The sequence below is a fragment of the Protopterus annectens genome, chromosome 10.part0, assembly GCF_019279795.1.
Source record: "Protopterus annectens isolate FY-2018-M chromosome 10.part0, PAN1.0, whole genome shotgun sequence".
NCBI lineage: Eukaryota > Metazoa > Chordata > Ceratodontiformes > Protopteridae > Protopterus > Protopterus annectens.
In genome coordinates this window covers 6,920,856-6,944,934 of record NC_056744.1, presented here as the reverse complement: position 1 = coordinate 6,944,934, position 24,079 = coordinate 6,920,856, and the positions used below count along the sequence as shown (strand labels likewise).

Genomic DNA, 24,079 nt, shown 5'->3' with positions numbered 1-24,079 from the left:
TGAATGGCAAGTAAAACTGAACGCTTGCCATCCACCTGGTTTGAATGGCAGGAAGGAGATAATGATGTCATGTGACATCATAGATCATGTGTATTTAATGATTGTATTTTTTGTAACACGTTATACATCCTTAGTGGATGAAAGCGATTACTGCAGATGTGTTGAATTAAAGTTTTGTCATCTCTTTGTGGCTCTGGTTTGGTTTTAATTTATTTTTATTAGTTGTTCTGGATTTGTTTGTTTTTTGTTCTAGACTTCCAAAAAAAAAAAAAAAAAAAAAAAAAAAAAGGCTATATCACAAACAGCAGAGGTTCACTTGTGTTGGCAAGTTGCTTAGATGCCAATGGACATATTTATAGATTCATAGGGGTTTAACTAGGCTAACAGCCATAAGGACCTTTTCAAGCCTAGCCATGCATCCCAAATCTCTGACAAGTTCTGATACCCTTCATAAGTGTAAGCATAAGCCTGGGAGATGAACCATTTACAGGCTACATATGCCCATTAGAAACGTAAGTATCAAACCAGGGATGAATTTCCGGTTTCCCATCCAATTGTCCAAGTTGCACTTGAATTGAGTTAGGGAGGAGCTCTGTCTGCTTCACATGGATCAGCAGAAAAGTGGCAATAAGTGATAGCAGAACTGGGGCATCATAAGAAGTGATGAAGGTCCAGCGGTTTTGGTGGTTAAATGTTGAAGGGAATGGATTTAGGCATCTTAGAAAGTGACATATGCTGGGATTTAGTTACCTTGAAATAGAAATGGCCTTGAGTTAGACTGATGTGGTCAGAACAGGGTCAAAGGTTTAAAAAGGTGCCTGAAAGAGCATGACACAGATTAAATAACATCACAGATAAGGTATTCAGAGCTTATGTAGACATTTTTTAACTCATCCATAGATAAGTGCAAAGTTGGACCAAATGTAACATAAGGATGGAGATTATTTGTCTAACCTGGCAATGTGGTTACATGCAAAGAACTTCAAGAATACAGTAAAGCAGACACACTCCCAATCTTACCATATGTGCTTGGACAGAAAAAGAAGGGGACCTTCACCCCTGCCCTTTTCGGCTGCAAAAACCAGATATGCCAAAAAGGACTGACTGTGGTGAGAGGAAAATATGGAACACTCTGTCATCAACATTAGAAATGCCCAGGTAGGAATCGGACTCTTTAGCCAGGCTCTATTAACAGACTGCAAAGTGGTCCAAGATGCATTTATGTTTGCATGAAACTGGGTGTTACTTGTAGAAAGGGGTTGGACACAGACATACAAAGTGCAACCCCAACCTTGGGTAAAAGAATTTGGAAGTCTTCTTGACAGCCTGCTTGGTGCAGGTCTTGCGCAAAATACCAACATAGCCACTTCATACATTTTAATACATTTTAATACTAATAATTTCTGTCTTAATAAGCACACGACTGTGGCTATTTAAACTCAGTCCTGCATGTGACCTGTATCTATTATAACCATTTAAATATTTTATACAAAATATAATCTATAATAGACAGTTTATAACAAGAGAGTGTTTTTAATGCTGCTGATATAAAAGACACCTGCAAAAGTTTTCAATGAAAAGATCAATTGTAAGGTATACACTGCCTGTGGTGAGAAGAGCTAATGGCGAGGAGTGGATACAACTTAGGGACTGCGTATGAAACGCTTTAGCCAGCCTCTTTCAACAAACTGCATATGATCCAAGATTGCATTTATGCTTGGGGGAAATTGTAAGGGACTCATGGAAAAAGGACAAGACCAACCCAAATGTCAAACTGCAACATGCCTTGTGTAAGGTAACTTAGGAACCCTCAATGGCATCCTGCATGGTACATATCTTTCAAAAACATGGATCTGACACTTGCCTATCTGGCTTAAACACAAAATTACAGCTATTTCAGCTTCAGCTTGCATATCTACTCCATCTACATGCTTAAGTTTTAGTATGTGAATTATTAACTGTAATATGAGGGGCTGCAGTAAAATATTTCTATGTTATATTCAGATCTCGTACTACTACCCAGTCACTCACTTAACATTAGAAAGTGTACACCCATCTTAATACTGCCTGCTATACACTTAAGAAATGCACCATTTTACTTGTTGCCCATACATCAAAAATACAACTTTTAGAGAACTATTCTTGCATCCAAGCATATTGTGTACATGACTCTAACAATTCAGACAGAGAATCATAAAATGTAACCATCTAAGTACACGGAGTACGCCTTGTAAAAAAGAAGCTTTACGTATTACATGCAAATATGGTTAAAAAGACAAACAATGCCCTTTACCAGAAGAGAGACAATTATATGCACACTGAAAGTTTACTCAAGAAAACACATCACTTTTAAATCTCACGTTTGCAGACAAAAAAGACAGCAGAAAAGCAATATCAACATACTTTAAAGTACAATAGACTGAAAAACAATAATAGTGTTCACCTCTCCAAGTCTCTCAACCAGTTCATCTTCCCCACCAAACAAAAGCTCTTCCAAATGTAGTTCAACCTCAGTCTTAGACTCAGGAGCAGACAATTGTTCAAGATGTTTCAGTCTTTTAACTTTCTCCTGTTCCTGATTATCTGAATGCACGTTAAGTCTCTTGCTAGTTTGCTTCTGGACAGGTCTTGGAGACTGCATACTTGGTCATATAAAATCGTAGATTATCACTACCCAAATCAAAAACTATCTAACTATAAAGAAAATACTTCGTAACATTAAGAACTTAAAAACATTTTCAACCAGACCAAACATAGAATACACACTGCTCACGAGAATGAACCATACTTCCTGTAACCTTTGAACTTAACCGGAGCAGTCTATTATTTGCTTATAGGAATTCTAAAGGCACTCATTACAATTGCTATTAATTTATCGTGATAACAAGAGAGTTCTCTAAATTACGGTAATGAAATTAGACTAAAATTGTGTATCAGCTATAACAACCATTACAGTTTTACAAAAAAAAGCAAATTAAAAACTCCAACAAATCTCTGAAAGAGTTTCTACACTCCCTTTTCTTCGGCTGCTAAAGAAAGTGTCCCACTTCCGATCTCTTCCCTGTGTATTTAAGCTCGCTCTAGGAAGCTTACCCTCTCGCTGCCTGTTGGTTGATGTGTGATTGCTAGTAATCTGCTTGGGTCTGCCTTTCGGTACTTGTAAGGTGAGAATGTAATTCGTACTATAGTTAAGCTCCGAATGATTGTGTTTTTTTCTAATATAGAGGTGCGGGAGTAATATGATGGCGATATGAGTGGATTTAATGATGAACTGCCTACGTATTAAAATACAAGGAGGAGGGCTGGATCTTGAATCCACTCGTGCTTTGAATAAAAATATTTTACTCTGTTTTAATAGGTTATTACATTACTCTTTAGAGAAAATCATATTTATGAATCCTGCATAAGGCTGTATACTAAAGTTTTACTGAAACTTTTGTTATGGGATGTTTATTGTTAAAAGCTTCCTAGCATTTGTCTTTTTAGACTAATTGAGTGCAGTCTTAGTCTATAGGTAAGACCTACTTGTAGGAATTGGCTAGAGTTCTAAAATCATCGGAGAAAGCACTGATTTGCTTAATACTTATGATTCATTTGGGCGTAGGCGAACATATGTAACATTGTGGTGTGGTGTCAGTTTACATGTTTCTTTTTGCATTGGGCCTTTCAGGAATGTAAAAGATAGTTTCACATAAGATTGTACTTGACGGGAATGAGGGCTCATATAAAGAGACCATTGCTGATGGAGCGTTGTCCTCAAATCTGCGTTTGTAAAGCCTTTTAACTGTCGATTTTATTTTTCTGCTAGCGACATTGAATACAGACTAGCCATGCGTGAGTGGTTTTGAAACCGATTGATGTATGTAATACGTTGAGTTTGGGTGGGTGTCTTTTTTTTTTCCTCTGGTAAATCATTGAACAGTGAAGCCGGTAAATTTTTTGGGCGATAGTCTAGTGTACTGCCTTCCCAGATGCGCAGTAGTAAGCACCGCCCAAAACCCTCCCCCGTTATAAGTCAGTTGGAAGGATTCAATATTCATCCGGTGTGAATGAGTATTAAAGCAGTGGTGACTTCGTATTAAAAAGAACGTAACGTTTCACAAAGCTTATGTGAATATTGCACTTTCAAGTTAAATATTTAAGTTTCCCATTTATTTCGATGTATAAACTAGCACTAACGAAAAGATGTTTGAGGTTGTGGCAGCAGTGCGAGTGAGATTTTTCTTTAAAAAAAACTTGTTTGACAGAGGGCCAAATCTATTCTTATGAATTTTGTTCAGATCACAGTTGGATAATTTAAGGGCTGAATTTTATTGCAAAAAGTAAACAGTTGTACAGGCTGTCATCAGGCACAAAATAGTCTTATTCAGCTATTTGAGGATTGTTTATCCCTCTTCTGCGTTGCAGAACGCAACTGCCCCCCCCCCTCCTCCTCAAAAGCCTCATATATTAAGAGGGACGTATGGCAACCCATAGTAAGTGCTAGGCTAGTTGTCAATCCATAGCCTTTTCTTTTCCACATGGGGGTGAGGTAACGCTTACTGACAGTAATATGGGGCCAAGGTTTACACCGCCGGGTGACGAGCCCAACCGTGGTAGTTTTTCCACACCATACACTCCCGTCTGTGGCAAGTTTAGCGTCCAGTCCTCTTCCTGTCTTTGCAATGTGAGAGGAAACCGAAACACCCGCAGGAAAATCACACTAATACAGGGACTTTTGATAAAAACATCTTCGTCGTCTTTCGGCTTTTTCCCAGTTAGGGGTCGCCACAGCGGATCACATGTCCGCTCATGATTGGCAGCAGTGTCGAGTTGCCAGCCTGGCGCCCAACCTTCCACAGAAGGCACACATGCACGCACTCACATCTAGGGCCAATTTAGAGTTGTCCAATCCACCTACAGCATGTCTTTGGGATGTGGGAGGGAGCCGGAGGAAACCAACGCGACCACAGGGATAAATATGCAGACTCCGCACAGAAGGCACCCCAGCCGAGGATCGAACCTCTTGCTGTGATGCGGCAACGCTAACCACTGCACCACTGTGGCCGCCCTTTGATAACCACAACATTTCGATTTCTCCGGTCCGGTAATGTTTGGTAGTGGGTTTTTACGCGCCGAGTTACCAGCCCTGACGCGCAACCTTCAACGAAGGCACGCCCATTCACGCATGCCTCCACATAGAAGATGCTCTATCTGTGAATGAAACGGCACAACGTCTTGGTGTGAGGCGACAACGCTTCCGCAGCACCACTACCGCGGGACGGAAACTGTATGTGGTACTCTTCTAATTCTTGTCATTTAGTAGCCTACAGAAGGTGGACGGCACGCTTTATTCTTACAAGCCTTCATTGAATGCAAACGCCCACCCGTGGCAAATTTAGTTTCTTAAATACGGCGCAATTTGAAATGGCAACGTGCAGTTGTAAATCCCCTTCTCTGTGCCTCTTCTATCCTTGCCATCTCTAGTCATCCCTACTAACCAAACGTGAACAAACCTATAAACAGCAAGATTCGTCTGTAACCAGCCATACAAATCGCATCACAGCCTTTCCCTGAGACAACTTCAATGGCTTGAATTCCTCCAGCTGCAGCTCACACACTCCGCTAAATAAACATTTAGTTTCATAATATAGCGAAAAAACAAACTTGTCAGAACACTGTTATGAATCCAAGACTTTTAGATAAAACTAATAAAAACAGCATACAACTCCTAAGACTTTCAAAAATGAGCGCTTTCGGTTGTGTACCCTTCAGATTCTGAATCTGAAGGGTACACACCTGAAAGCGCTCATTTTTGAAAGTCTTAGGAGTTGTATGCTGTTTATATTCGTTTTATCTACGTCTTGGATTCATAGCAGTGTTCTGACAAGTTTGTTTTTTCGCTATTGGTCTTTGGTACTTGGTCGGAACTTTGGTGAGGCACAGAACATTTTTTTCATTGACATAGTATAGTACTAGGCTATCTGCCCTGGGGCATTTGTAAGCCTAGCCATAGTGATGTGTCTTTTGCCACCCTATGAAATGGTACAAAAATGTACAGAATAAATCTAGAATACTGTGCTTCTGTCTAGTAGTGACACAATGAAGGTCCCCTTCTATAATAGAATTAGTTTACTGTGCCCCTGTCTAGCAGTGGCACATGTGACCCCCTGGGGTAAACTTACGATCTCCCATCCACTCAAGATTTCTCTTGAAGAGAGTCAGTGAGGGGCTCTGCCTAATACAAACTGGGATCCTGTTCCAAAGCATGGGAAGCCTCTGGGTTATGAATCTATCCCTCCAGCATGTCCTATTCATACTTGTGCCGAGGTTTAAGTCTTTAGCTCTCGTGGTCCTGATGGATTTGGATTTTTTTGAGGTGGAGCATGTCCATCAGATCCTGATTGGACATGGCCTTGTATGTCAGGCAGAGATTACCTCTGAGCAGGCGGTATGCTACTGAATAGAGCTGAAGTTTTAGTCGGGCAGAATAAGACATAGGTTGGAGACCCTTGATCCTTTTGGTGAGGTACTTTTGTGGTCTCTCCAGCTGTTGCAAATGCCGGGTGAGGTACATACCAAATGGGGCATTGTACTCTATTATGGGTCTGAGGGAGGAATATACGGGTACAATGACATCCTTGGATCTGGATGTGAATCCCTTCATGCTGAGGTGTGCAAGGTAGAATGTTTTTCTAACTACTTTGGCAACGTGGGTGTCAAATGAGAGGTCGCTGTCTACTTGGGTCCCTAGGTCTCTGATTACTTTTTCTGTACTCAGTGGGTTGCTGTCTGTGATAATTTGTGGGTACTTTGTTTTTTCCAAAAGGGATGACTATACACTTTTTGGCATTTAGTTTAAGGCCGTGACTACGGCACCAGTTGTCCGTTTCAGTGAGGCCTTTTTGTAGGATGTGTGTCTGCTGGTGTATCGACTATGGCGCCTAGTTTGCAGTCATCTGCAAACTTTCAGCCACAGCCCTCCCATGTTTGCTTTAACATATGAGAAATAAATGCCGAACAAGAGGGGTCCCAGGACAGATCCCTGTGGGCCACCACTTGTGACTGGCTTTGAGTCTGACATTGCTCCAGCGATTTGTACTTTATGAGTTCTGTCCTTTAGCCAGTTTGCAACCCATCTAGTGACATAAGGGTTTACTTTTAAGCTGTTTAGCTTATCTATGATGCCTGAGTGGGGTATTGTCGAAGGCCTTAGCCAAGTCCAGGTATGCTGTATGGACTGCTTTGCCCTCATCAATGGCTCTAGTGACTTTCGAAAGTCAACCAGGTTTAAAAGGCAGGATCTGCCCTTTACAAAGCCGAACTGGGTGGGGTCAAGTGTCTGTAGGTCCCCTATGTCTCTGTTTATGAGTTCCATAATGATTCTTTCCATAGCTTTGCAGACCAGGCTAGTTAAGCTTATGGGGCGGTAGTTTCCAGGGTCTGTAGAGGCACCCCCCTTGTGGAGTGGGACCACTGTTGCTGTACGCCAGTGTTCAGGTACATATCCCGAAGTAAGGCTAAGGTTAAATAGCATTTTTATGTGTGGGTTTAGCTCCTCTGCGAGTTCACGCGTAACACGCACCCCGGGATACCGTCGGGTCCCATTGATGCTGTGTTTTTTGCTTTGGTTGGGGCGGTTCTCACTTGGACATCTGAGATGACAGGGAGATTACATTCAGCTGGGATAAGTATTTCTTCTTTTGGGGGTGTAGGAGGGGAGAAATTTGCACTGAACCTGTCAGCCAGAATGTTAGCAATATCTGTGGGTTCAGTGTATTTTTTGTTGTGAACCAACTCTGAGCATATCTGAGGGTTTCCGCCCAGGTTTCTAACATAGCTGAAGAAGGCGTTGTGGTTATCTTTAGTGTCCTTAGTGATTTTTCTCAAAGTTTGCCTTGGATGTTTTTGAGAGAACGTAGTTTTCTGCTAATGTTGATCAGAGATGTCTTCCCTTCATGGGATTTCGCTCTGACGTGCAGTAGCTTCCTTTTGTTATACAATTTGTTTATGGCTGAGGTCCACCAGACAGGACGCTTACATTTGGTGGAGAGGGACTTTGGATTTGTTTGGGATTGCATGATCCATGCATTCTTGGAGATGTCCATAGAAAGCATTTGTGAAGGATTCTGCATTGTGGGATGTGGTATCCACTGGCACAGTGGGCTTAAATGATACCATCTCAGTCTTAAGAGTGAAGTCTGCTTTTGAAGTTTTTCACTGTGGTCTTTTGTGCTGGGGGTGGAGGTGGGATATGTATATCCAGGGTGATTAGTTTGTGGTCAGATCTCACTAGTGAGGGGTATACTTCCGGTGTGGAGCATTTTGTCCCCATGTTTGTGATCAGGTCTAGTATATTATCTCCCCTAGTGGGAGAGGTGACTAGTTGTTCCAGTGCATTTGAATTTATGAATTCCAGGAACCTTTGGGCTAGGGTATTAGGGCTAGAATAATGTACCCAATCTATGTTTGGGTAGTTGAAGTCTCCCAGTATGATGGTATTTTGTGATACATTCATCCTCCAATTTAGCCTGTTCCTCTTTCTTACATGGTATTCCCTTATATCCCAGCTCATCCACTTCATAGCTGTGACTAGCCCTTCTTGATATAAACCAAACGAAAATATTTGTAAACTTCTCCACAACAGTTGTTTCCACAACAATTGTCCCTCGCTTGGAATGGGCTTCCCCCTAACATCCGTAGCATTTATAGTGCCATCTGCTTCAGGAAATAGTTCAACTTCAGTTTTGAACTATTCTGCCCTTGCCATAATCTTCCTTAATTCCCACTACCGAGCCAGCTTCCACATCTCCTCCAGTTTTCAAAAAATATTGCTTCAGTCTATAGAAAATTCTATATTACTATTATGTAGCCCTGTAAAAACATTCTTGTACTGTTTCCTCATTGTACATTTTATCTCTTGAGTAACATTTATCGTCATTACTTTCCTATGTTTTTTTCGTTTCACTTTTTTCTACATTCCATTAACTTTTGTATTTTATATGTGGTCTTGCATGTAACTCATTTTAACCTTGCCTTTTTAGAGCAAGAAATCTGGACAAAGCCATGAATGGACAGACCCAAAAATAGATACTTTTAAATATTGCTGTTTCAGACTTGCAAAGTTGATAGAATAACACATTTGTATTGGGATGACTTTTTTTTTTTTTTGAGTATGAAGTCCTTAAAATATCTCATTGTTTTCTGACTTAAACCCTCATCTTGCCAATGGCTTTCCAGAAAACTAGTTTTATGAGAATTAGGAGTTCCGCTGTGGTGACCCCTAACTGGGAAAAGCTGAAGAGACCATTTTTAAAATGAGGCAAAACTGGACATTCTGCAAAAATCCATACATTTGAGGTATGGGCCTTGTATGGTTGTGCTTTCTCCTCGGGTCTCCACTGAAAGTGGGCCATATGGTTCACGGCAAATCCACATGATTTTAAAATCCCCGATTAACATCAATATCATACTTGGACATTCTAAGAATCTGCAGTTGATACTTTCCTCATTTTAGGTCTGATCCTTATAAAGCTTGATCAATGGCATGTCTAAGATACTTCATAAAAAGATATGGTACACACAACCTGTTCTTGCCCCTAAGTTTTTAGGAGTTTTGTTCCCCGTATATTTTAGACTATATAAATTTCTTGTGCTATGAGATTGAGCTGTATCGTGGCTCTCTACATCTTGGCACAAAATCTGGACAGCCCAAAAAATAGGGGCAAATTTTAAATCTTGCTGTTAAAACTTGGAGTAAAAGGGTTTTGTCTTGCTGTGCATTTTCTGAAATAGTCTTGAGCCTTGAATGATTTATTTACTGAATTCAAGGCTCATTGATTTGCCACAGATGTCCAGAACCATAAATTTTATAATGAACAGACCAAAAATGAGCCAAGAAAAATCTGGGCATTGTGAAATTGTGCAGTTGAGCAGTATGTAATAGCTTTCATTTGATATAAATTTAGAATTTGTATTAGAACATTACCCTTTTGTGCAGGAATGGGTATGGCCTGTATGATTGACAGGGCAAGCCTGTGTGAGGTTGCATGCAAAATATGGCTGAGTGACCAGCCATGCAGATTATCCAGTGACCTGTTGCATATTCATTCTGAGTAGTCCAGACTGTTTGTTGCTGTTCTTTTTTTTCCCCCAGAATTTTTATTTGTCTTTTCGATAAACTGAAGACACAATGTTGCTGTTGAAGTACAACCATTCCAAGCTAGTTGTGTCCTTTAAGAGATGGAAGGACAGGTTCAGGTATTAGTGGGACACATGGGCAGTATGTATGCACTAATTTACACCCCATCCTAATTTTGTGCTTTAAATTGCTTCCCCTGCACCCCCCACCTTAAATATACTTTTGTGCTCATTAGAATAACACAATTTTTAGTTTTCTAGTAAGTTACTGAACATGGAAGTCAGTAAATGACACTAGTTTCACAGTTTTACATTCTTTTGAAATGCATGCTAATATAAAACTTGTAAAGCTAGCAACTAAGTTTATAAACACAGTACTTGAATATCTCCCTATATTTGGTAGTTTGCCCCCCCCTGCACCCCCCACCTTAAATATACTTTTGTGCTCATTAGAATAACACAATTTTTAGTTTTCTAGTAAGTTACTGAACAGTAAATGACACTAGTTTCACAGTTTTACATTCTTTTGAAATGCATGCTAATATAAAACTTGTAAAGCTAGCAACTTTATAAGTTTATAAACACAGTACTTGAATATCTCCCTATATTTGGTAGTTTGCCCCCCCCCCCCCTCAGTTCTATTAGGCTTTGTTCAGAATACATATCTGCAGACCAACAGAATGACTTGGAAAATTCTTTGGCATAGGGAGTGGCACTGCAAATAAATACTGGATGTCAAATGGCTAAAACTAATTAAAACATCTTATTCTGCAGATCTCTACTTGTATTCTATCTGCCATGTGTTCCTGCACAGAGGACTAAAAATAGTAACGCGGAGTTGCAGCAGAGCATACATTCAACTACACTGTTTCCCATATTCTATTTGGTGACATTGGGTATCTCATGTTTGTTTAGTTAAGACTAGCAATTAGAGGGAAATGCAAGTAGTGGGCAGGGTTTGGGCAGTCCTTGCTACTACGCATCTGGTGGGGTAATGTTCTAGTACAAAACCTAAATCTTTAAGTGACAGAACACTTAATTAATATTCAGACTACAGAGCTGTGAATGAATACAGTAACTTGTGGCTGACCTGAAATGACAGAAAAGGGGATTGGGTGGGCTTTGTGCTGGGACACTCTGAATATTCTTGCATTATACCTGCAGGGGGGCACTTTACCTCGGGTGACAGAAAAGGATCTTGGACGGCTGTTCCTCTGCGCATCCAGGGGTGTCCTACCTCTAATTAAACCAGTGATTTTGAAGCTATGTAAAAAAAAAAAAAAAAAAAATTGGATTGTATGATTAGAGCAAGTCATTGCACATACAAATTGGTCAGTTTCTGACTTTGACTGGGCTGGTATGACTGCTTTTCGCTCCATAGTTCCCATTATATTCGTGCCACTGTCCATCCACCAGTTTTCTGAGAAATCCACTTTAGGGTCCTGGAGCCTACTCTGTGGTGTGTTCAAGGCCCCAAAGCAAATTTAAGGGGTCAAAGTACTGGTCTATGGCAGCGTGAATGTGTTCACTTGATTACCCACTGCCCTCGTATGTAGGGCCACTTTGTAATTAGGTCGGTGGGGGGCTGCTACTGGTTCAGATGGTTAAAACCTGCTACAGGATAGCAGTGTAGCTTGGTCGGTAACTCAACCTTGGATATCCCCAGTGTATTGGTAATGGCAGATTGATAGGCCCGGGCATCCCCAAGTCCACTGCACGACCTGAAATTGTTTCTTTGCATCCTGTACCCCTCAGCTGTACAGAATGTTGCAGTTTTTCTGGTGATGGTGTAGTGTGCTGGCTCACCAGATGTGCAGTAGCAAGCACTGCCCAAAACCCTCACCTGTTGGAAGTATTCAATATTCATCCGGTGTGAATGAATATTCTGTTTCCAAACTGTATGATGCCACAATTTTATTTATATGCTAAACATGAAATGACAAAACCCAAAAAAGCACAGGTGAATCTGCAGGTAGTCCAGTGATGCAGTGGTATTGCATTACTAACCACCAGATAGATTAAGGAACTCCATGATTTAAATGTTAATGTGCTGCCAGATACACTGTTAATTGCATATTTAGGAACTAGAACATGGGCCAGATGTCTGTTGCAGTTTGACTACAGAAACAAGTCTAAATAAAACATTGTCTACCTAAATGTTCCTTAAGAGGTCCCTCACTATTCATCCCAATCCACTTTAATACACATATGTCTGTAAAATGTATGCACTCTAAAAGCCAAGGTGCACTACATGGACAATGCATTATCCACATACCACCAGTGAAACTCCTAAGATGAAAATAGATGACTGGGACATTCTGGGTAATGAGCACTGAATCAAAATCAAGAAGTTATCTGGTTATCCTTTATTTCATTTTGTTTGTTTAGTCATACACGGCACAGCTTTCCTATGTCTAATCTTTTTTTAGTACTCATAAAGCTAGAATTACCTTAAGCTTTTCAGCAAAAGAGTAATGCTTAACTTGTGTTTGCTCTCAATCTCCTCTCCCCCTTAATTACATGTCTTGATCAGTTAAAGCGCAGTCATTAATATTTGTTCAATGCAACTTCCCCATCAACATGATTAGTTCTTTTTAACTACCATATCAGTATGCCTTACTGATGGGCTTTAGTATTTCAGCAAAGCCTTTTTCCCCCAAGTCTGAAAGTGTGACAAACTCACTCAATGTGAAACTGAGTAACAAGAGCTTTTTAAGAAACAAATGAACATTCTGCGAGGTACTTGAGAGGTATAGCCTGAATTAATTTCTTAATTGTATGCACGATATCACTGCCTAATATGGCATGTCTAGGCATGTCTATCATGCCTCATTTCATATGCAACTTTTCATGCCAATCACCAGAGCTGCGCCCACTCCGCAGAACTGAAGGTGAGCCAGTACACTACACTATCACTGTTTGTTTTTCCTAAGGTTTTGGTCCGTTTCTCCTAAAATGTCGTCATGATAGGTCACTCAGGCTGGATGTCTGTAAAGTATGAGTTTCTCTGTGTAGCCTAGAGAATATGTATGGCAATGTAAAACCAATGCAATCCTCTTAGGGTTAGAGAACTAGGCTGACTACTTTTAAAAGGCACGTTGCTCTTACCCCACGCTTTCTGTAAGTGCATTGCTTCTCTAAAGGTTAATGCTAGTTTTGATGAAACTAACTGCTGAATGCAACAGATACTTAACAATATTTGCAATATCACTTGGGTAGCTAGTATGTTCACTAGGTTAACGTGAGGGAGGGTGTCTAAAGTCATACTGAGAACTAAAATTATTATGCAATGTAATTTCCTTTTATGTACAGAGCTTAAAAAGAAATTGCCACAGAGAACATTAACTTCAGTAAATGGAGGACAGAACCAAAAAAAAAAAATGCTGAAGTACTGTTAATGATTGTATTTCAAATCGCCATAGTATGATACCTGGGTTGGAGTACATGTGCACACGATAGGCCAAAGAATAAATTCTGTCCTGGTGTAGCCTTGATGCTGTAACCTCTTAAAATGGATACTACTTGCATTTAATAGCCACTCAAGACTACTTAAAATAAGCATGTAAGGATTTTTTCTATTGTCTGTTCTATGTTTACCTGTTTAGAGCACCCTGATCTGTAGACAGTCTTGGCCCAAAATGTGTCGCTAAGCTTGGACTAAGTTTTAGAAAGTGCAGCATATGAACAGCTTCACATGCAAATATTTGGACCATACTTTTTTTCACAAGTGAAAAGATAGAGTAGTGAAGGGGTGTAGAGAGTGGATGACTGAGCAAAAGATCGGAAGGTGACAAAAGGGGTGGGGAGAACCATATCTCCTTGAACTATAAGTTGTGTAGCTTAATTCTGACTTTTTTTTAGCTACTAGACTGTGTCCTAACGGTGTATGTTTAATTCCTGCTGTGACCCACACTGTGTACATATGATGTATATGTAATGAAATACTAACTTACAACAGTGGAGTTTTACTGTAATCGTAAAACCTGGGCTGAACCTGAAATTGGTCCAGGTGGAGCAGTATTTGGTCCACAAGTAAGCTAATAAATAAAATTATAAATGATGCATGTGATTTGCCCAAATCTTTCCAGCAGCCTTATGTTCACAAAAGCAAATGTATAAAGTATCAGTATAATGTACTGTCAGGATAATCTGAAAGTGACATGTGAGGATTAGTCTGTTCAGTAGTGTAATACACACATTACACTTGTTATATAAGCATCAGTTCAGTAATGCAGCTGTGTGGTGCATGTGCTTATTGACTTGGGACTGTTAGGCCTTTTGGCTACTAACTTGCAGAAAACTTAATGGTTATGGTGCATCTTTGCAATCTAACTCCTTGTCCTTGACTAGAATTGCAGTATGTTATTGCCCTTGTAACATGGCTAGTTAATGGCTATCCACATCTAGTCAGGAGTAAGGATGGCTATTGTGCATCTCTGAAACTTCTGCTACTTCAGCCTACTGTAATGTTCAGTCCTTTTCCTTTCAGCCAATCCCAGTAGTATGTTAAAACAAAAGCTTACAAATTGTCATGGACCTAGGAATAGTTACTGTTGTGGTTTTTGTATATTTATTTCTCTCCTGAACTTGAGACACTGAATGCATTTGCTGTTAGATAACTGCAGGTTAGTCCACTGAATTGTTTGCTTCAGTAGAGTTGTATAACTTCTTTATTGATTTGTTGACTTCATATTTCACATGTCATACAATTGCTTAAACTACAGTTACACTTTTTTTTTCCCCTGCAGTATGTCTGGAAACAAGGAGCGCACATTCATTGCAGTCAAGCCTGATGGTGTTCAGAGAGGACTTGTAGGCGAGATTATAACCCGTTTCGAGCGAAAAGGTTTTAAACTTGTTGGAATGAAGCATTTGCACGTATGTAACTTTTGGCATTGTTTTTTTTTTTTTTTTTTTTGTAGTAGTTTACCACTAATTCTTTTATAGTTACAAGGTAAGTGCCAACCTTTTATGAAAACTCATTACTTTGTTGCTCAAGTTTTTAGATGTGCTGTCTTGTGCAGTGAATAACTTGAAGGTATTAAGACCGAATGGCTTGGGTGGTCTTAAGAATCCTAGGCACACAAGACAGACTATATGTAGTACCGTGTATCTTCAGTTTTGCTGCCCTTAATTTAAGCACTGGTGCCAGAGACCATATTTAAACCAGGAGCTTTGTTTGCCTCAGTTTGCCAAAAAAACTTCCTGGGCCCACCTCTAATATCCAAGTTCACAATTTCTATGATAAAAACTCTGCCCCCACATGTAAAGGTACATTTAGGGCATTAGTTGCTATATTAATGTCATACTTGTTACATATCCTTTACTATTAATGCATCTGTTTCTGGCTTCAATATAAACCTTATTTCCTTTTTATATAGCAACACTGTGGAAAACATCCCACATTTAATCAATTGCCCCTTTGCTTTCCAAGTCCTCCTTTGTTTTGTGATTTTTTTTTCTATATGTCCATCTTAAAGGTTGTTGAAATAATATTCAAATCTGAGAGGCTAGAAAACTTAGCCCATTCCTTAATGGTTTTCCTCAATACCAGAATCCCCATCATAAGTGACTATAGAGGGCTCCCTCATGTGTATTTCATATCCATATTATTCTTGGTCAGTATTGTCCCAATGCCTAATATGGGTGCAAATTTCATAGATCTCTGTTCTGTCACTTCCTTACAAACTGAATTTCATAGGTCCTCAGGATACCCCCTTAATCTGAACATGGTCATTAAATTCTTACATTCATGTTTGTAATGGTCAATATGAAGTCTTCCTACTTCTAGACAAACTGGACTTTTACCAGGCTTGCTTACACTGTAACAGTGCACATCCGTATCAGAAAAAGGGGCCTGGTAAAAGGCCAGTTTCAGTATGAGTAGGATTTCCGATGAGGATTACAAGCATGAATGTAAATTTAATGAATAATGTTCAGATTAAGGGGGTGTCCTGAGGACCTATTCAGTTTATAAGGAAGTGAAAGAATCAGATCTGTAAAATTTGCACCCATATTTGGGCACACTATTGACAGAATAATGGTGAGACGAATAATACACAAGGGAGCCTTGATGTCACTTATGATGGGGATTCTGGTATTGAGGAAAACTGAAGGAATGAATGGGCTAAATTTCTAGCATCACAGATTTGAATATTCTTTTTGAACAATGTTTAAGATGGATTTGTAGAAAAGGTCCCAACATAAGGAAGGTCTTTGAAAGCAAAGGTGCAATTGATAGAGATGTCAGTAAAAGGGGCAATTTTAAATGTGGTTTAGTGTTATGAGGGAAATGGTTTATATTGAAGCCAGAGAGAACATATATTAACCCACTGGGGACTCTTTATTTAAACATACCTTGATGTGTGGGGGGCAGAGTCTTTTTTTATTGTAGAAATTTTGGACTTTAATATAAGTGATATGGTCTCTCTGGCACCAGTGCTTAAATTAGGGGCAGCAAAGCTGAAACACTGGCCACTAGAGGGTAGCATTATGTAGTAAATGGGTTTCATATTTACAAATGAGTGATTTTTTAATTCTTTATTTCAGTGGCTAATTGAATTAGGACTTTGTATAAATACAGGGATGATTTTGGTAGTCTCTTCTGACTTAGACTAAAACGTGATTATCAAGTTGAGCATTGTGTTACATATTGTCTTCCAAGTGTGGTTTGACTTGTTTGGACCCTCGAGTTTTTGGCTTGCATATATAAAATTCTTGCAGTGAAGAGTAGAATTTGGCACCCCAGTATTTGGGAGAGTCCTTAAGCAGCATCAGCTGAAAATCTCTCTTGTAAAAGAAGTCATTTGACTTTAATATTGATGGAGAATAATGGCTCTTGTTTCTGGTCTGTAGAGTCGCAGTAAATCTACATTAATGTAAATGATCCGGTTTCCCAATGATCCGGTTTCCCTCCCAAGTGCCTGTGGCTCAGTCTCTGTGGCTCTGCGAAAAGGGAATTTAGTCCAACTTCTAAGTTGGTGTGATCAAAGGGTAGTAAAATCGGGGGGGGGGGGGGCATGAGTTTGAGATGGTACTGAGTACCGTGGCTACATTTCATTTAATGTGTATTCATTAACTTTACAAATTAACTCCAGCTTTGTTCTTGACTTGCCTTACAAATCTCAACCTGTCACTCATTTCAGGTTTTGTTCCTGCTCAATTTAAATGTCCTTATGAGCCAAGACCAACCCCATCTTGCTCACAAGATTTTGATCCTTTTCTATACTCTGCCCCATAACAAATTTCAAGAGGATTCTTTATTAAATCATGGAAGGTCTGTTGAGGCTTATTGATCCCAATCATTTTGTAGTTACAATATTACTAATCTTTACACTAGCTTTTTGTATAGCAATATGGAGAAGAGATGTGCAAGAGGCATCTCAAAACAACACTTGAAGGTGTTCCACTTCTATTGCAGAAACTAGCAACTTGAGCAGTGTTGTAAATTGGCTTGTAAACCTATTCTGAAAACCTTTTACTTGGCTCTCCATGTAAGAAACATAGCTCCAACTCCCCATAGAGAGAATTGCAGCAAGCCTAAAGGCTATTGGGTCTGTTAATGGCAACTTTCCTCAAATTTCATGTGAAAGTAGCACATTTTTACAATGTATGGAAAATATTTAGTTTCTCCATTTTAATTACAGCAGTCTCTGTTAACATTTGCCTATTGATAGCAATACAAAACTAGTGTGTAGGTAGAGGTTCTAATTACAGATTTTATACAGATGGGAGCATTTGCTGTATTACTGTTTGTGAGATGTGCCATGATATGCTGGTGCTTGTAGATTTTTATGCAGATAGTGGAGAGCTTCAGTAGTGATGCATTACAGCTCAGAACTAGGATTAAGTCTGACCTATAGTATGACTTGGTGTGGTTGGGTAAATGCGTTTAAGGTAACGTGCTGTGGTGAACTTCAGGTGCCACTGTACAGGCTTGCTTTAACATTTCAAAAAGTTGATTAATGCCACAACCAGTTAAACAGGAGTGCCTGACTGCAAAAAACGTTCTTGGCTATACAACCCCGCAGGCTCCATGGGGTAGCCCAGGGTATTAAACTACATAAATGGAGTGGGATATCCATTTTGGAATGTACAAGGTTTGCTCATATCACTACCAAGATAAAGTAATGGCTAATTTCCCTTCACCACAGCTACTATTGGTGTATTTCTCAATTTCTTTGGATAGGAGTATATAAAGAGGATGCAATGTATTGGTACCAGGCTTTGATAAAATTCTTACTCTGCAAATTGTCTCCAGTCTCTTGACAGGAAGTCCAGCTTTTATTTCTTCAGCTGCTCATTTTTAAAAAGGACAGGTTCTGAAAAATTGCTGGAATAGCACCAGTTCACAAGCTTGTATTGTTGCTGGATCAGCAATTGACTTTGCTTAAGTAAATCTATAGTACACAGTCGGATGAGTAGAAGTTGAAGCTGAACACTACTAAAAAGGAATATGATTGGAGCACAGTTACACTTGCATATGCTATAAACCTTTCACTAGGTTTCTGTGTAATGGCCTGCATAACTTTGAAATGAGCTACTTTCATTTTAGAGGTTTTATCCGTGGGAACATTCTACATTTCCTTTTGCAACAATGCTTTTCCACCCTAGGGGATGAAGGAACCTGATGGGAGTTGCATGCTTGGATTCAGAAGGAGCCTTGGAATGTAATGGTGAGGTCATTCCTGTTGGCAGAAGTGGTTAATGCAGTGATGGTAGTGAGACTAGTTCCCATCTGTACCAGTTCGGATTGCTGTCTCTGCCTGAGGGCATACAGTCCTCTGACTCTAGTTTTCTGGAATAAAAAGGAGGGGAGAATAGGCTTGCTACTAAAGCAGAAAAAACAAGCAGTAAACCTGGTGTGGAAATCTGTCCATCTGCCTCATAGGTGTGAAGTCCAGTCTTTACTTCCAGTCAGTGTCTCTGAAGCTTGCATTTTCTCAGTCAGTGGTTTTATGCTATTTCTTAATTTTCTATCATCCTCCATTTGGTTGCGCTTGTGGCCTGGGTAATTGAGGCTTGGTGAGTGTACCAGATCACTTGACCAAAAAAATATTGGCTGTTCATGCAGTAGATCTGTTGGGCTGTTCCTCTCCATACTGTTTGCAGGCTGGCAAAACTGCACTAACTTGCAAAATGAGATGCAGATTTAAAGTCCCATTACAGGGAATCCTTGTCCATCTTGTCAGTGTAGTAAAATTCTTATGCCAATGTTTTGCATTTGTAACTGTTTTGACAAGTCTGTCTTGGCCTTCTATGAAAGTCTCTGAACCAGAAGGCATGCTGTTTCTTTGGGGGGGGGGGGGGTAGAGCACCATAGGCTCTTGCTCAACACCTGTAGACTGAAAGGAGATTAAATAGGAAGCAAATATAAGGTTGGGCTAGAACCAGTCCCACTGGAAAAATAAGGAAAGGTGGCCCTTTAAGAGGGATAGTGGAGAAATGCTGGGTATGGGAGTGGAAAGGTGCAGTTTTTAAAAACGGTTCAAAATTTACCTCAACTGTTTGAAACTAGGCTGATAATGCTAGTGAAGCCTTTACTTTTCACAAGAAACTTTTCAGCAATATGTTTAGCACTTGACAGTCTACTGCAGTAATTCATGAAGCATAGCATGTGGCCTCCAGTGCCATTCTGGTTCTCCCAATTTTAGTTTTACTTGAGGATTTTTATGTGAATGTTTAAAGTGCACCTGAATTACTGTCTGATCCTGCAATAGGGATAGTGTGGGGGTGTCATAGACTTTAATGGGAGGAGCAAGTATGCTATTCACTAAAATCTGGACCTTGCACTCACCGGAGACTCTGAACTACCAGCAGTGATTAGGCTGCTTGCATTGCCAGATCTGAACTGCTGTATTGGGCCACCCTCTATCTCCATTTTAGTTGAGATGGATAGTAATTGAAACAAAGTAATCTAGAGTATATTTCCTTCACTAAAAGTAGTTTGGGCTTTAGGTTAAAGGTATGGCAGCTCTGAGTTTCTATGCACACTAGAGATCTGCGAGCTTACTAAATATGCATCTTTGAACTAATGAAGCAGGTATAAACAGCAAAGCATACTTGCTGCTATAAGTTTGCCAGTTGGTAATGAAAGCTGGCTTTATTGCATGTAGTCTCCATAAAGTTCCTATATATGCCGGTCTCTATTCCTGATGGTGGTTTGCAATGTACCTTTGAATGCTGTACACTCTTTGCTAAAACTCTCAATCCACATCTTATGACTATTAAACTAGCCTTTCATTGAAAATGTTCCCCTTCAACAGTGATTGGAGGCTCCTTAAGTTTCAAAAATAGGATTATTTTTATTTCTCCCAACACCTACCTGGATGGCAAGTGGTATGTCTGACAATCTGCCTGGCAATCAAGTATGTCATAAGCACTTTTATAGGAACAGATTGCACTGTAATGACCACAATACACTGAGTAATATGGAAAAGGGCACCATAATTGACTGGGTTTAAAACTGTGTGGGTTTTTGAGTTGCTAGTCAGTCTTGCAGCAGTTTCTTCATGCATTTGGGGCCTTGGTGATTGTGCAGCCTCAGTTTGCTATTAAGTGAACACTATGTGGGTTGGTGTTAATCATTATTTGTCTCTCCAGGCACCTGAAACCCTGCTGAAACAGCATTACATTGATCTGAAAGACAAACCGTTCTACCCAGGACTGGTAAAGTACATGAGCTCTGGACCTGTTGTGGCAATGGTTAAGTATAGTAAAGTAGAATTTGTCTGCATGTCTGTTCAGTGTGTTGCTGTGTGTCTAAACAAGTAACCTTGAATTTACTGTTTCAGGTCTGGGAAGGTCTGGGCATTGTTAAAACTGGCAGAGTGATGCTTGGTGAGACCAATCCTGCAGATTCCAAGCCTGGTACCATTCGTGGAGACTTCTGTATACAGGTTGGCAGGTAAGATTGCTGCTGGTAAGGATAGCTAGAGTATACTGCTACTACTCTTCCCATCACCCTAGTTGCTGCCACATCATGTGGTCACTAAATTCCAGTGGGTAAATGTAAACCACTGTAAATGGGGAGGAGGGGGTCCATTTTGTTTTAAAATGAATTTTGGTTTCCATTGGTGAATGAAATGGATGAGTGCCTTGAAAAGGGAGTATGTATATGGGTATCTTAGCAGTCACACCTGTGCATTATCTTCTGAGTAAATAGAATTAAAATTCCAGTATATGATTTAAGTAGGTTTGTGCATGCAGATAAAATGGCTAGTGGTGTAGAGGAATAAAGCTTGGACTACAGCACAAGTAACCAAAGCACTTGCCACTGTTGAGTGGATGGATGTGCCAGTCTTGTGGGGAAAGGTGGAGCCAGCCACCTTGCATCATGGATTCCCCTAGAGGAGGGGCTAGGATGCTGGCCCATGGCTGTGGGAGCAGTTGAGGCTACCACTCACCAGTGCTTGCAATATCAGTTTGTATAGGAAAGACATTGTGAACCTCCATGGTCACCTGGATTACTCCCCCACTCCACCCAAAGGGAGGATTTGGTATATATTACCCTTGCCAGCAAATGTCTGCCTAAGACCTCCCACACTCTGGTAGCAGTCACCCAGATAAAGGTGAAATCCCCATACAAATGACTGTCAGATGGGGGGGGGGGTGATGGTCAGTAACCACCCCATGTAATTTTTTGCCACATGTCTGTCTAGAGCATTAATGGCTAGTATTTAATGCTGCATATGCTAGTACTAGAGTTGTCCTTTCTGGTGTGGTGGGGGAGGCATCTAAATGTGACTTCTTGGCGAGGGGTCTAAATGTGATTAATGCAAATTATCTAGAAAGGTATACCACAAATGTCTAAACAGTGTTCCAAATGCTGGACGACTTAAATATTGTCATTTCTAAAAAATTATATTCTAGAAACATCATTCATGGAAGTGACTCTGTAGAGAGTGCACAGAAAGAGATAAACCTCTGGTTTAAACCTGAAGAATTGGTATGCTACGAAAGTTGCCAAAAGAACTGGGTCTACGAGTGACTTCAGCCATTCCTATGAACTATTTCGGAGCAGCATATTTTAAGCAAAGTAAACTTTTTACCTCCTGCCAATAAACCAGTGGAACCTGATTGCTATGGTGTTTGTGTTTTTTCATACAAAAAATTTTATGCCTCATCAGCTACACTACAAACATTTTACTGTTCAGCTGTAGAACTTTGACAAGTAAGCATCCTGGCTTTCATATGACTGCCAGCCTAAGCAGGTAGTGTTGAAACATTTGACTTATCCAGTTACTTTGCCACAAACTGCACTGCTGTGCTTATTCCACTAAAGTAGTAGAATTGGATGGCTTCTGTGCTTCTGGTAGAGATGTGTAAAATGCCAGAGTACATTTTCTGGCACATCTTGGCCTATACTTGACTCTAGTTTATGCAACATGAGAATACTTGTATGTATTTGCAGGTACCCAGTAGATGAATTTGAAAAGAAAATTGGGGGGGGGGGGGCTTTTCATTCATGTAACATGGTATTGTATTGGGAGATAACTAATGGAGAATGCTGTCCATCTCTGCCTTTTTAACATTCTCATCCCTTGCTGTATACTTTCCTCTCACCCTTTCTCAGGCACCAAATTACTCCTCTTGCACAGGTATGTTGAAACCAACTTGGTGTGTGCTGTCTAATCCCACAGTTGTACTACATCCACTTAAACCTGATACCCTATTGCATTTACCCCTGCTGCCAGTAATGAATATATGATTTAAAGTGAAGTTGGTTAGGTTAATGTCTTGCCATAAACAGTCTCTCTACCCCTACCGGTCTGGTAGAATGCATACTGCTTCATGCACTTGTAAGGCAGTTTAAGTACTGTAGGAAACTGGACCTTCATGTGGCTTCTCACGAAGGCCAGCCTTTGGCTCTTTCTACAGGACCTCCTTTTGTTCACTTGACTGTCCTCTTGCAATGCTAAAAGTAGGCTGGTGCCCCCACCATATTCCCTGTAAAGTCTGACCCATTGAACTAAATTACTCTTGCCTTTGTGCATAAATGGATCTTTCCAACTTTCACTACTGCTATGCACTGGGGTCCTTTTTACCATTGCTGCTATCTTCCCATTTTCGTCCCCATGTTAGGTAGTAAGTTTCTCGCGGTTTCCATATTTTTAACACTATGTGCATCTCTCTCAGCTTAGCCAGCCTCTTGAGACTGCTTTATATGATGAGTATTGCAAAGTTCCCCCCTCTAACAGGCATCAGTATCTTGTATAGTTGAGCTCAATTCCCAGTTGTCACAAAGTTTTGCTACTGAACTAGTGGGTCCTGTAGTACTAAAGACAGCCAGGATAGTGTTGAACTGGTCCATGAGCCCTTTCAGTCATTAGCTGACTGCAGTTGGAGCAAAGTAAATGACTGCAGTTATAAATGTATACTTGTCCCTATTCCTATGGAATTGTTGCTTCCTCATCTGAGCAGTTAATGGAATAGTACACTCGGCCTTATGCCTCTGGAGTGTACTGTTAGAAATTGTTTTCTAATAACCATTCCTAGACTCTGGGTAATGTCAAAACAATAAACCCGTTTTAGTTGTAATCTGTTTTTTAAAAAAGTGCCCCAGCACTAGTAAACCCTATGTACAGTTTCTTATAAATTCTAAATCTACTCTAGCTTAAACCATGCTTAGAATAACTTGGTTGCTGCCACTTTCTCCTCCCTTTTGATGGCACCGACTGCTATGTACCCTTGACCTCTTATCTGGGGTGGTCATTTTATATTAAGGCTGTTAGGCATTTGAGATTGGAGACAATTTTTCAGCTAACTGTAGTAGCACCTGCTACATCGTGCCCCCACTGATGCCTCTTCAAATCTGAGTAGCCTTAAATTAAGTCCTTGCCACCCGACTGACACTTGGTTCTAGCTCATTAAACTGAAGAGCTAGACTCTAATCTTGTGCATGAGGTGAGCAAATGACTTGCCAACAAACTTTCCTTTTCCATGGTCTAGCAGGTCTCTT

The 24,079-nt window shown here is 40.2% G+C and overlaps 1 protein-coding gene across 1 annotated transcript; it reads left to right on the top strand.

Annotated features, from left to right (window-relative positions):
• Window positions 1-3,019: 3,019 nt before the first annotated feature.
• LOC122812902 (nucleoside diphosphate kinase) lies at window positions 3,020-22,197 on the top strand. Its single transcript, XM_044084939.1, has 5 exons — window positions 3,020-3,164; window positions 14,868-14,997; window positions 20,722-20,823; window positions 20,913-21,025; window positions 21,991-22,197. Exons 2-5 carry the CDS (start codon window positions 14,869-14,871, stop codon window positions 22,106-22,108), a joined length of 462 nt encoding a protein of 153 aa, XP_043940874.1. The 5' UTR covers window positions 3,020-3,164; window position 14,868; the 3' UTR covers window positions 22,109-22,197.
• Window positions 22,198-24,079: the final 1,882 nt, after the last annotated feature.

Excerpts from the sequence above, each read along its gene's own strand:
- LOC122812902 (XM_044084939.1), top strand. The coding sequence starts at position 14,869 with ATGTCTGGAAACAAGGAGCGCACATTCATTGCAGTCAAGCCTGATGGT. Across the intron at positions 14,998-20,721 it reads TTGGAATGAAGCATTTGCAC|GCACCTGAAACCCTGCTGAA; the intron begins GTATGTAACTTT and ends TTGTCTCTCCAG. Across the intron at positions 21,026-21,990 it reads TTCTGTATACAGGTTGGCAG|AAACATCATTCATGGAAGTG; the intron begins GTAAGATTGCTG and ends ATTATATTCTAG.